This window comes from Populus nigra, chromosome 1 (genome assembly GCF_951802175.1).
Source record: "Populus nigra chromosome 1, ddPopNigr1.1, whole genome shotgun sequence".
NCBI lineage: Eukaryota > Viridiplantae > Streptophyta > Magnoliopsida > Malpighiales > Salicaceae > Populus > Populus nigra.
Genome location: NC_084852.1, coordinates 32,923,697 through 32,937,265, shown reverse-complemented (window position 1 = coordinate 32,937,265; position 13,569 = coordinate 32,923,697). Strand labels below are relative to the sequence as shown.

At 34.1% G+C, this 13,569-nt stretch overlaps 2 protein-coding genes across 3 annotated transcripts; one reads left to right on the top strand and one right to left on the bottom strand.

Moving 5' to 3' along the window:
* The first annotated feature begins 292 nt into the window (after positions 1-292).
* On the top strand, positions 293-7,193 carry LOC133673189 (casein kinase 1-like protein HD16). Of its 2 annotated transcripts, none has more exons than XM_062093900.1 (16): positions 293-925; positions 3,324-3,461; positions 3,560-3,633; positions 3,763-3,832; positions 3,940-4,001; positions 4,087-4,158; positions 4,376-4,470; positions 4,584-4,650; positions 4,775-4,904; positions 5,024-5,242; positions 5,402-5,529; positions 5,758-5,932; positions 6,090-6,180; positions 6,263-6,420; positions 6,524-6,712; positions 6,796-7,193. In XM_062093900.1, the coding sequence occupies exons 1-16, from the start codon at positions 518-520 to the stop codon at positions 6,853-6,855; spliced, it is 2,136 nt and encodes a 711-aa protein (XP_061949884.1). In that variant the 5' UTR covers positions 293-517; the 3' UTR covers positions 6,856-7,193. The 2 variants fall into 2 exon arrangements, with proteins under 2 accessions (XP_061949884.1, XP_061949877.1); XM_062093893.1 differs by having other exon boundaries at positions 5,390-5,529.
* A 334-nt stretch (positions 7,194-7,527) lies between these two features.
* Positions 7,528-12,045, bottom strand: LOC133683514 (protein SAWADEE HOMEODOMAIN HOMOLOG 1). The gene is made up of 9 exons (XM_062106779.1): positions 11,898-12,045; positions 11,583-11,668; positions 11,404-11,449; positions 11,176-11,314; positions 9,868-9,928; positions 8,813-8,864; positions 8,579-8,722; positions 7,888-8,007; positions 7,528-7,743 (listed from the first exon to the last, which is right to left on the bottom strand). The coding sequence occupies exons 1-9, from the start codon at positions 11,922-11,924 to the stop codon at positions 7,699-7,701; spliced, it is 720 nt and encodes a 239-aa protein (XP_061962763.1). The 5' UTR covers positions 11,925-12,045; the 3' UTR covers positions 7,528-7,698.
* Between the last annotated feature and the right edge of the window lie 1,524 nt (positions 12,046-13,569).

The window sequence follows — 13,569 nt, the reverse complement described above, 5'->3', positions numbered from 1 at the left end:
AACCGTTATAAAATTAATTTTTGCATGTAAAATAAATGAAAAAATATATTTTTATAAATAAAAATAAATTATAAAAATTTAAAATATAATTATATATAAAAATAAAAATAAAAATAAAAATTATTTGACGAACTAAAGAATTTTTTCTAGGTGGTTGGGTCAAAAGTAAAGCTATAGCAATAGTTTTTTCAAAAAAAAAAAAAAACCCAGCTATCAATTCTATCCAAATCAACGTATAAAATCTGCCACGTAATTAAATCACTTTTTAATATTCCAGTTAAACTAATAAAAATTTTCTCTTTCTGTTCACTGTCAACAGCTACGGATCCCTAATTGATAAAAGGAATCCCTAATTCCTCTTTCCTTCAATCGATTCGATTCTATTCGGTTACGCGATTCTCAATATTTCGATCAATTCTAGCAAGTCACTCACGACGTCGTTTCGGTTCTTGATTGTGATTCTTATTTTTACTTTTATTTTAAATTGTGGATGAGAATTGGAATCAAAGAATGAAAAATGCCTGTGCTGCGTAGTCGAGTGCGCAGAGGCCGAGGAGGAGCAGCAGCAACACTGGAGCCAGAAAAGAAACAGCTGGAGCAGAAGAAGAATCCAGTCGAAGTGGTAGAACCGATTGCGAAGAGGACAAGGAGAAGGAGGGCAGCAGCGGAGGCGGGATTGGCAACGCCTAAAACTAACGATAAGGAACATAAAACTCGCAATGAGAGGGTAGGAGTGGGTGGTGCTGTTTCAGGGGCGGTGAAAGAAGAGGAGGAGAACAGGGATTTAGAGGTTGTTAGAGAGAAGAAGGGAGTGTTGGGAGAAAAGAAGCCGATGGACGTGTTAGATAGTGGTGGCAAAAGTAATGATCAGCCGCTTGCTGGTGGCGGTGACGATGAGGGAACCGCTGCCCCTATACCCGACCAGGTTCTTTTTTTTTCCCCTGAATTTTAATTTTAAGCTAAATTTGCTAATTTGAAAGTTGCTTGATGGCGATCGCTATTGTCATTGTAATTAAAAAGTTAATTTTTTCCTTAAGAATTTCGATTCTTGAAGTTGTGAACTAGTATATTTTCTGTGGTTATTATATTATTCTCTACTTCTGATTGAACAACCAGATAGTAATAGTTAATGCAGATAAAATTTTAAAAGATTCTGTCGATTGCGTATAAGACTGAGACCGCTATAGAAACTTTTTTTTTTATCTGAAATGCTACTTGTTCAATCCTAAAATTCATAATTTTTTTGCCAAATCTTGAAATCAGCTGTGCCAAGACAGAATATTTGTAGTTTGTGAGATATTTTTTTTAGGAGGGTTGCAGAATTTTTTAGTTTTGTTATAGATTTCTTGAAGAACTATAAAAGTGTTGGAAAGATGTTTTTCCTAACAATAATTTTCTTTTTCATTTTGAAAAAGGGCTTTATCTTGTCTCAAGTACTGTTGTTTTTCGATGTCGTGGAATTGATATTTGGTAATTGTGTTTTATTTATTTTAATGAAATAAAAAAAAGGATTATGAAAATAGATCAGTGGAGTGCAGAAGAAAGTGAAAACTACTTCGCAAAAGTAGGCACACTGCACCCTGTAGCCCTTTTACTGGGGACAATGCCTAAACTCTTAAACCCATGTCCATATACAGTACTGTTTTTCATAAATGGAATTCTCTGTTGGATTGATGGGGTGGTCGTTGCACTGTTGGATGGCAGATTATAAAAAAGTTTAGGATTCAAAACTGGAATGTTTAGTATAATTTTCAAAGGTTTGAGAAGGAGAAAATTATTAAGTACTCCCGGTGCAGTGCATGTCCCTCACTTAAAAATGGGACCTATCATGATAACTCCGTGGATTCCATTTTTTAGCAAGGAGCATTGTGCCAGGAGCACCAAGTAATCTCTCTTCGAGATCAATGAAAGAAAATTAGGGAAATATGTTGTAATCTGTTGGCCCCATTTGTGAGATAGAAAGCAACAATTGAATGTACCACTTGTCATATTGACTAGCTTGTTTAATTAGATGTAAGATTCAGATGTTTCTATATTTCTCGACTAGATACTACATGCACATAAAATTATAGTTTCCAAATATTTCTGTCTAATCTAAATAAAAGTTATGGTTGCCAACAGATGGACAAGAATATAATCACATTTAAACAATGAAATACCAATTAACTGTTAAAGAAAATCAATCAATCAACTAGCAAAGAAAATCAGGTAATTATTGGCAGAGTTTTTAGTGAAAGTTTATTCAGTTATTCATGTACTGTCATTAAAAGTTCCTCCTAATCTGAATACCTTGATCTTTCTGTGACTAATTAACTGTTATTATGTAGTCAAAATTGCTATTCTATAGTCAAGAGTTTGCATGAGTTAGAGAGCTAATATAACAACTTCGGTGCATAACTCTGCTGCAAGTAATTGTCAGTCCTGATTATGAAACTTATTGTATTTTTCATCTGTCAGAAAGGAGTAAAGTTGTGGGATTATTTAAAAAACCCATGTTTGTCTTTAGTGAATGCAATTCTTTGTGAATGTTCATCATGTTTCTTCCTCTTGTAGAACTGATTCCTAGTTTGATTCTGCATTTCACTATGTCTACTAGTGCTGTAGAATAGGAAGAATGTTTTCTTTTTCTGACATTGATGGCAAGCATAATTTTCAGCTGTTATTGTTGACAGATTATTGTCTGTGTTGACCAAAAATTAATTCTTGTGTTTTTCCAGTCTCCATAGCAAGTCTCTAGGCCCCTGCTTGACTCTTTTTTGTCATTGCTAATGCACTCAGCTTGATTATCATTAAAAAAGATGAAATTTTAGTTCTTTTTAACACATTGCTATTACATTGTGCCTATTGTTTTTCATAGAAAATATAAGACTTGTTTCTAAATCACCTCATTATTTTTCTCCTTGTTTATTCGCTAAAAGTCAAAAGTTCTTTAGCTTGCTTCGAAGCACCTCATTGCTACTTTGTCTCCTCCATATGCAGTCTTTTTTAAAAAATAAAAATAAAAATTGAAGCTGCTGGAATCATGATCGGGTCACTAAAACTAATGCAGTAATTTAGGAGGCAATATGAAGAATTTGCAGTGTTGTCTGTTCATGATGGCATTGATCAGTTATCTAAATTGGGAGTCTTCCTTGAAAATACTTTTGTAGAGCTTAAAAAGGTAATGTGTTTAGACATGTAGAGAAAGAAATGATATGACCATTTTGTGCAGGCAGCAGCTGCTGAACTATGGCAGTGTTTTTATCCGCTCTCCCCTTTACTTTTTTATTTTTTTTTCTGAATCTCTTGTGGATGAATGTAATTTCTTGGCTATGGTGCTGCAGGTTCAGGTTGAGGATTCCCCTATGTACAAAGTAGAAAGAAAGTTGGGAAAGGGTGGCTTTGGTCAAGTGTATGTTGGTCGACGTGTGTCTGCTGTAAATACAAATGATAAAGCTGGTGCTGGTGCTGGAGCTGTAGAGGTATAGCTGTTGTGTTTTTATACACGTGTGATGATTGAGTGTGATCTGATCTTTGATCTCAATGTTTTATACTATCACCTCTGAACTTTGGATTTTAGGTGGCACTAAAATTCGAGCATAGAAGTAGTAAAGGATGTAATTACGGACCACCGCATGAATGGCAGGTTTATGAGTGAGTATTAGATTATATCCATCATGCTTTCTTATGACTGTTGCATATTAATAATACATATTCAAATCCCATTCCTTTTCTTTTTTGGAGCAATAATTTTGAATCAATGACTTTTTGTCCCTTGCACAGCACTCTTGGTGGCAGTCATGGTGTACCACTAGTACACTATAAGGGTCAGCAAGGTGATTATTATGTCATGGTATGCTATCTTTGCTTTTGTTTCTGGCTCGAGATTGGTGGATTCCTTTAGCTGTATTTTCATCTTGTTTTGGAATTGTTTTTAACAGCAAACCCTTGTACTTGTAGGTTATGGATATATTGGGTCCAAGCCTGTGGGATGTTTGGAATAACAATATTAACTCAAACTTGTGAGTTCAATTGCTCAATTTTGTTGTCTATTAGTTTATCTTTTGTGCATAAGTTTGCTAAATTAAGTCCTGGTCTTATTGGCAGAATGTCCACTGAAATGGTTGCATGTATTGCCATTGAAGCTATATCCATATTGGAAAAGATGCACCTTAGAGGGTAAAAGTTCTTTGCATATGTTATACTGCTCTCTAATTTTAGTCTTGATAAGATGAATTGGATTGGTTTGGTCTGGCATGTGGATTGGATGGTATACACTTCTATTTGTGGAACTGTTAGTTGGCTATTTATGTTGTGTGATTAATCTTGTGAATTTTTAATGTCATTTAAATGAAAAATATGTGATTCTCAGACTACATTACACAAACTTTTGCAGTTATGTCCACGGAGATGTAAAGCCTGAGAATTTTCTGCTTGGCACTCCGGGAACTCCTGATGAGAAAAAATTATTTCTTGTTGATCTTGGAATGGGTAATAGAAAAATGTCAATTCTCATCTCTTAAATTAACTTTAAACTGTTGATTTTTGGGTATTCTGACTGTCTCCATTGAACGACAATTTTCTGAATTGTTCTGGCCATTCAGCTACTAGATGGCAAGATAGTTCAACTGGTTTGCATGTTGAGTATGACCAAAAGCCAGATGTTTTCAGGTTTGACTTTTGATTGTATCATTTTTTATATTAAGAAATTAATTGAAATAATTTTTACTGTCTATAGATTTGTTTTAATTAAAATTTTTTGATTGTTGGCTTTGTGATAATTTTGTTCGGGCAGGGGAACAGTGCGTTATGCTAGTGTGCATGCTCATTTAGGGAGAACTGGTAGCAGGAGGGATGATTTGGAATCTCTTGCTTACACACTTATTTTTCTTCTCCGTGGTCGTTTACCTTGGCAAGGGTACCAGGTAGGCCATTTTTTTTTAGTTTGGGGAACATGTTTGTCACTTCTGCTTCACTTGTGCATAAACAAATAACTGAAAGTTCACTTTTTTTGCTTATACTTCGAACATTATTGTGTTCTTAGGGAGAAAACAAGGGGTTTGTTGTTTGCAAGAAGAAGATGGCAATAACCTCAGAGGCGCTTTGTTGCTTCTGTCCACAGCCTTTCAAACAGTTCGTTGAATATGTTGTGAACTTAAAGTTTGATGAAGAACCTAATTATGCAAAATGCATTTCCCTCTTTGATGGAGTTGTAGGTACAAATCCAGATATGAGACCACTTAACACAGAAGGTGCCCAGAAGGTTCACGGGTTGTTCCTTTTTTGTTGGAGTTATTAGTTTTTTTATCTTAAGTTGGACTTATTGAGCTATTAACTTTATTTTTAATGAAACAGTGCTTCAATTTTTGAATTTCAGATTTATTTAATCTATACTTTTGGTGTTGTGAAGCTTATTTATCAGGTTGGTCACAAGAGAGGTCGTTTGACTATGGAGGAAGATGATGAACAACCAAAGAAGAAGGTTCGCATGGGCATGCCAGCAACACAATGGATTAGTGTGTACAATGCATGCAGACCAATGAAACAAAGGTACAAAATATGCCTCAGGTCATTAGTCCTTGGCCTTTTTTCATTGATTTAATCGGCTACTGTTTTGAGTCTGTTTTGCACTGTGAATCTTTTATTCATTCCAAATATTTTAAAGTTCCATGTTCTCATGCTTATTCAGCATGATCTCTATATCGTGTTCTTAGGACATTAGAGTGGTCAAATTAACTCAAATTAGGTGAGGTTGAGAACTTTGGCATGCTTTCTTAGGTATCACTATAATGTGGCTGATGCAAGGCTTGGTCAGCACATCGAAAAAGGAAACGAGGTTGGCTTATTTGTTAGCAGTGTAGCTTCATATCAAAATCTATGGGCCATTGTTATGGATGCCGGTACAAATTACTCTGCACAAGTCTATGAGCTCTCACCATATTTTCTTCGCAAGGTACATGATTATATCTTTTTATCTACCTGAAGCATTTCTATCACTGTTATTCTGAATTCGTTCTTGTTCTTTTGAGAGTAAGTAGCTCATTGACATAACTTCTAAACATGTATAGTAACAATTGCATTATTATTGTTTTCTTTTTGGTTGTGTGAAGGAATGGATAATGGAGCACTGGGAAAAGAATTATTATATCAGTGCCATAGCTGGAGCCAATAATGGAAGCTCATTAATCGTAATGTCTAAGGGTCAGTCTAAACTGGTTGAATTTTTGGTTTTTTAATTGTCTCTACAATTTTGTCTGACTTGCTGTATTCCTTTTGAGTTCAGGTACTAGTTATATGCAGCAGTCGTATAAAATTAGCGATTCATTTCCTTATAAATGGATTAATAAAAAATGGAGGGAGGGCTTTTATGTGACTGCAATGGCTACCTCAGGAAGCAGATGGGGGGTTGTTATGTCCCGTGGTGCAGGATTTGCAAAGCAGGTCATCTTTGATTTTAATTTTTATTAAAATATATTGTATTCCATATAGTGTTTTAATATATTTTAGCATTGGATGGCGATCTAATTCTATGTATTAATTTCAGGTGGTTGAACTTGATTTCCTTTATCCTAGTGAAGGCATCCATCGACGATGGGATTCTGGATATCGTATCACGGCAACTGCAGCAACATGGGACCAGGCGGCTTTTGTTCTGAGCGTGCCAAAAAGGAAACTTACAGATGAAACACAGGAGACCCTTCGAACCTCAGCTTTTCCTAGCACACATGTTAAGGTTTGTCTCTCTACATAGCATCAATTTTTCTTAAATACTAGTTTTCATGTCTCAGGATCTAAAATTTGAGATGGACCTTGCAGGAGAAATGGGCCAAAAATCTATATATTGCATCCATGTGTTATGGACGGACAACATCATGAGCTGCATCTCGCCTGCCTCCCCCGCGATCGCATTTAAGCTATGATGGTTTTTGTCAAGTAGCGTTCATTTAGGCTTAGAGAAATTTTGATTAGTATATAGGTTATCAATTTTAATAAAAAATATAGAAGCTTTAGTTCTTCCTTAAGTCGTGTCTGTCAACCTGTGAAACTAAGTGGGCTTTCTCTTGTGCTGATTGTATGCCATCGAGCAAAAGCTAGGAGGATGGCGGTGCCTCTATTTAACTTTGTACAGTTTTTGATAATTGGCACCCTGATGAAGGCATTTTGTAAAATTTACGTTTCTATTTGGGTATGGATTCTTTCATTTTGATCTGTCATGTTGATGGTTTTTGTTTCCCAACCATGTTTAATCAATGCATTAGACGTGAATTCTATACAATTACAGTGTTACTTCAGAGAAAGTACAAGCTTCCACAATGCGCTTTGTGCAATTTGATTATTAAACTCGTAGATGGCTCAAGTGATAGGAAGCTGCATTGTCAGATGAGGCAAAGTTTCAAATTTAATGAGCATTCACTTGAAATGGAAGAGATACTTAATATCGTTCATTTGGGTTTGAGAGATAACGAGCTACCTGGTACTAATAACCCTGCTGACGGTGTGTTAAGTGCAAATTCAAAATAAAAATCAATATAAGATGAAAAATTATAATTGTTTAATTATGGTTTTATTTCAAGTTGGGAGAAATTAGTTTATGAAGGCCAGTATTTACTGTTATGTGATGAAAACGATAAATTACAAAAAACATTACAGGCACCCTTCTTTTTACAAACAAAGAAATGCAATTTCCACTTCTCATCCTCTGTTCCACTGCCTGAGAATCTATGGCGTTGGTCTGCCACATAACCTATCCAACCGAACTTCTTCCTGGTGTATCACATGACACCAAAGTCAGACACATCAGTTTTATAGCTTCTCCACGGCCAGTAAAGAAGAAAGATGAGGATGGGTAAAGACATGGAATTCTAGAACATCAGTGACACAAGCAGGTACGCATACACACATTATTACCTCGAAGTCGTCATGATCATAACGAACTACAAAGGTGCATCTACAACCATTTATATCATGTAATTTCCTGTTGATCTCTACAATATGGGCATCACAGTAGACTGCTCGTTCTTCTCTTTCCTGAAAATCATGCATGAGCCAAAAGCTAAGACTGGTATTACTAATAGAAACTTTAAAAAATTAAAACTAGTTCTGTTTCAATGATGGGTGTGCCTCCCATTGACTCAGGTAATTGCTCATAAAACTACATTAGCCTAAATGCAAATCAAATACAATCTTAACAGGTGGTATGATGGGGGGTGATCATAGCTGAAATCATTGGCAAAATAGATCAAAGGTGAGTCTGACCCAACATTTCCTAATTTAAGTACTTGTATGCATGAATGAATGTGTGTCTCTGTTGACCTTCTTGGAGGCCTGCGAATTGCAGAAGAGCTTGGATCCATCATTCACTGGAGGAAATGAGGATTTTGAGCTATATGGATTCATGCATGTATAAATTGATAGTGCATGCATGAAAATGGAGGATTGGACTCCAACTGCGCCAATAAAATGTCAATTGTAAGATAATATTAAACATTTAAGTCAACAAAGGGAAGACATTGTGTACTTGTTCAGCCAACAAGTTCTATTCCATAGCTTTTCATAGAATTTGTTTTTGCTTTTCTTAAAAAAGGTTAATAAAAGGTACCTGAAAGCACAGCACAAGATCACCAACTTTGACCCTCTGACATTCTGAAGATTCTAAAGGAATAGATCGTTCCCGCACTGCCCTTCTCACATTCACCCACTCATCATCTGTATTACGAAACCCAGCAAATCTTACTCGCACTTCCTGTATTGCAAAGCAAGACTCAAAACCTTCAGCAGGTTGAGTGTTCACATAACCAACAATGAAAATATAATACGTGTAAAATACTCTTACAAGTTCACCAGAGCAAACAACTCTATAGTTGAGGAAAGATGCAACATCATACCTAGAAGCCAAATACATATTTGTCACACGTGCCACATTAATATAGAATTATAACAAGCTTAAAATTTTTACATTGACAAATTTACATTCACAACCAAACGAGCACTTAAAAAGAATAGTATGCATATATATATCATTAAAAAACCTGGATTACAAGAAGAAAAAAGTAACTTTCAAGTGTATTTGATCTTTAGAGACATGAAAAACCAGAATATCAATATGTGAGATAAATCTGCAGAAGTTTATGAAGAAAGAAGAAAAATGGTGCATTTGTGTTGTATGATTGAATCTGACTTTCAATGCAGTTCATATATCCTCTCCATATTCCCAAAATGATGAATTTTGTTTGTCCAGTTTTTGAATTCAGAACACTAATGAAATATTTCATGCAGATATGTACTCCATGCTGCTACAAGAGATCTTCAAAAATTGAAGAATGGCAACTGGGAAAACAAAAATCACTGAAAACAATTTTATTGCTTGTTTTATGATAGTGGAGCATGCTGGTAACATAAAAAAAAATGCATATTGTAACCCAAGGTATAGTTCTTTTGGAATCTTTAAATTCACCTTTCTTTTTCTCCCAATTCAAGCAATATCCAAACTGGCATCTTTGGCTTCGTTCAAATTTTGACTAGCCTGCTCAATTTCTAACCCACATTCTAAATTTTATTCCATTTGAAAAATCCTACCCTTTTTCTGAAAAGAAAATGATAGAATGAATACAAGTACACATGCATCTGATATCTCATTAGAAAACAAAGATTGAGCTCTCAAGCAAATTGAAGAGACCAAAAAATGATATAATTATGTTGTTCTTCATAAATCTCATCTTTCAATGTGTTAAAATTTGAGAAATGCACATAAAGATTCCTTTTTCTTTCTATCTTTTTTTTTTAATTGAGACACCAAAGGCTTCTTCCAAATGACGTGTTTATGAATTACTGTATGTTTTCATTATTTGTACATATACAGCATTTAAATATAGACTTGTGCATCCTCACCAAGCATTATCTTTTGAGGACAAAGCTTCAAAAATCAACTCTGAAAGATCAGAGGCATTGCCTGTATAACAATTGACAGTGAAGATTACTAGATGCCATAACTTTATTTAGAAAGAGAGGAAAGGTTTCCAAATTTTACAAATACATGAAACAATTCTATCAACAACACAGACAAAGCATAGTGGCAATATGCTAAATGAAGATTCATAGGATAACAGGACCTGAATATGATGGAATATCGTATAAAATGTTATGAGGTTGAATCATGTTGCAACACTTTTTACCCTTGAATAACCATCCATAATGGTCAGAGTTAAAAGCAAAAGCAGTATGCTTCCAGTCAAATTGAGAAAACAATTAACACAGAAGGAAAACTCAGACAGGAAAGAAGTTATTGCTGAAAGCAAAGCATATAAAAACCTCAAAACAGACAGAAGATATCAACTACTGAATCCTGCTGACCAAAAGATAGATAGCAGAATGGAAAGCCACCCACACACCTGAATGATCAGGAGGTCAATCAGAAATTACATCACAAGATAGGTTACCTCTAAAAAGAGCAAGTCTTTGCCTGCTAAATATGAGTCTACACAAATAATATTGTCAGTGAATCACTCTTAACGAGGTTAGGCACCATGCAAGTACATGTTCAACTATTCTCACACAAGAATGATACAAAAGCAATTTGATTAGATTGTTGTCATTGAAAAGAATTCTAATCTAATATCAATTAGGATGAGGATAAGAGCCTGCTACTAAATAATAACCAATCCCACCCCATGATGATGCGGCACAGTTGCACTACTATGCCTCAATGGCTTATGGCCTAAGGTAAGAACTAAAAAGATGAAAAATTATTGATGCATGCTTATGCCTGTTTTCTTCTTAGATACCCAAACCAGAAAGCTAACTATTCTCACATAAGAATGATACAAAAGCAATTTGATTAGATTGTTGTCATTGAAAAGAATTCTAACCTAATATCAATTAGCATGAGGATAAGAGCCTGCTACTAAATAATAACCAATCCCACCCCATGATGATGCAGCACAGGTGCACTACCATGCCCCAATGGCTTATGGCCTAAGGTAAGAACTAAAAAGATGCAAAATTATTGATGCTTGCTTATGCCTGTTTTCTTCTTAGATACCCAAACCAGAAAGCTATAGTCACAGGCACAATAAACATAAGTATGCGATTGGATGATGGTGTAAAGACCCGCCATTAAGGACATCTAAAAGTTTTGAAATGAAAGACCATCACTACAATCTTAATTATAGTTCCACCAATGCGCGTTAAATGCAGAACCTTTGAGCTTTTGTGAACTCTCAGTTGCACCGAAAGAAGCACTTGCATCAGAGAGATCAGCGAATAATTTGAGAGCCATATTTGAAGAAGCAACTCGAGGTTGTGACTTCTTTAGTCTATCCTGGAACCAGCTTTTAACCTAGATCACAGCAAGAGTAAGGTAGGACTTGGGAGGAGACCAAGAAATTAAAAAGAAATGCCTGGAAGATTAAGAAGATTAAGAAAAACCTGTCGAGGTGTAATGGCTTGCTTTCCAGCACGACTTGGCGCTAAACTGAAAATGACACAGTAATCTTTCACATAAACATTTATTCTAGGAAGGCAAGCACATAAATACAACAATGCATGAATTCCTTCCTATAAATTGAATAAATGGTACAGCAAGAATACCCTAAAATAGATTTTACCTAAAGCTGCTTGCAAGCTTCTCACAAAACTGCGGAGCTAGTGGTCCCTCCTCTAATTCCTTGAACATATTCTCCATTTCCAGCATCTTTTGTAAAATGTAAAATAATTATTATACAGTAGGCTAGTCAGTTAGTAATTGAGACATCCTTTACAGCCAAGAGAAAAATATAAGCACAAAAATATATCAGAGAGCAACCCATTATTGAAAATCACAGAGAGTGAGAGAGAGAGAGGGTTTAAGCAGGAATTTGGAGCCTAATGTTCACAACTTAGGGCAATGATAGAAAAGAGCGAAAAAGGAAGATATATATTACCTCAGAAAGTGTGAATTCAAAATCCATGGCTGTGATGAAATGGGAACCAGAGAGAGTAAGGGTTTTGCCTTGCCTGGTTTTCTTTTGTTTCTACTTTCTACGGGATTTTGAGCTTTGAGTCCTTCAATGAGTGCTTGACCTTTTTCCACTTTTTTTAACTGTTTTTCTGCTTTTCAATTCTTCGCAACCAGTAAGATTATTTTTTCAAAAAATCATATTTAAAATATTTTTAAGTTAAAATTAAAAAAACTTATGCATAATTAAATAAATTGATAATTATATGTGTTAACAAATAAAAAAAACTATAAATAATAAATAAAAATTAAAATTAAAAAATATATGTAAATTAAGATATTTAATCTCATATAAAAATATATTTATCTGATTGTGTTTGATAAATTTTTTTATTAAATAATATTTTTATATAAGCAAACGATAATAGAAATAGAAAAAAAAATTAAATTGATTAAATAAAATAAAAGAAAAAAATTATACAAGGTTGCACATATTAGAAATATTATCTAAAAATATTTTTTATTTTAAAAAATAAAGTTCATCTATGTAAAAGATAAAAAAAATAATCATAAAAACTCTTCAAAATTTAAATGCATAACAAAAAATATAAATATAAATAATAATTTAGAGAAAAAAAATATAAAAACTTTAATTTTAAAAAAGAATTAGAAAAAATATATTTTAGAAAAAAAAAAGCAAAGGTCTGATATTTCTGGGCTTGGCCTATATCGTTAGAGCTCACGCGTGGGATTGTCTTGGTAGGCCCTCGCAACTGGACCCTTATTTTTTTATTGAAACTAGAGTGGACAACATGTCGTCCATCTATTTTTTTTTTAAATAGACTACAAATCGTCTAATTAAATCCAGATTCTGGCCACAATGATTGCTGGAAAATCATGACTTAAGTTTCTTTGACATCAAAACCAATTTTTTAACTTGTTGTTTACATAAAACACCTTTGAAACCATTATAAACCTATCAATGATCAAAAAACCATTCTAAAAACTGAAATCAACAAGAAATCAAAAATCAAATCGAGCTAAAATCTATTTTTTTTTTATAAACTTTAAAGGTAAAAAAAACACTTAATATGAACTCTCCTCATTAAATAAAACTATTTGACACAAATATTGATTTTTTTTGTGGCATAAATTGATGTCAACAATATTTTTTTCTTTTAATTAGGGACTAAAAAATAACAAAAATAAACTTTTGTATCAAAATTGCATTTGAAAACAATTGAGGGACCAAAATCATATAATTTGCGTTATTTTAAAAATTAGAGGACCAAAATATATTTTTTCTGAAACTTCTAGCACGCTACCCATATTTGGTGTCCTTCTCATTTCGATCTCTATTATTCCAATTTCACAATTGGCTAAGAAATTAGAAGCAATTGATCTTAAATTAGGATCAAATCGTTTAAAATAAAACTTTGAGGACCAAAATAAATTATCAAAAAATAAATAGGACCATCCATACTAATTTGTATAAATGCTTACATCTACAGAGAATATTCCACGCGTTTTAATATTTAGTATAGTATAATGTTTGCTTGGTATCCATTGCTGCTCGCTCACCTGATATTTATTTGCTGGTCTAGGTGATAAGGGAACCATTGATGAGCAGGGGTTCAGTTTGGTGGGATTGGCTCAAG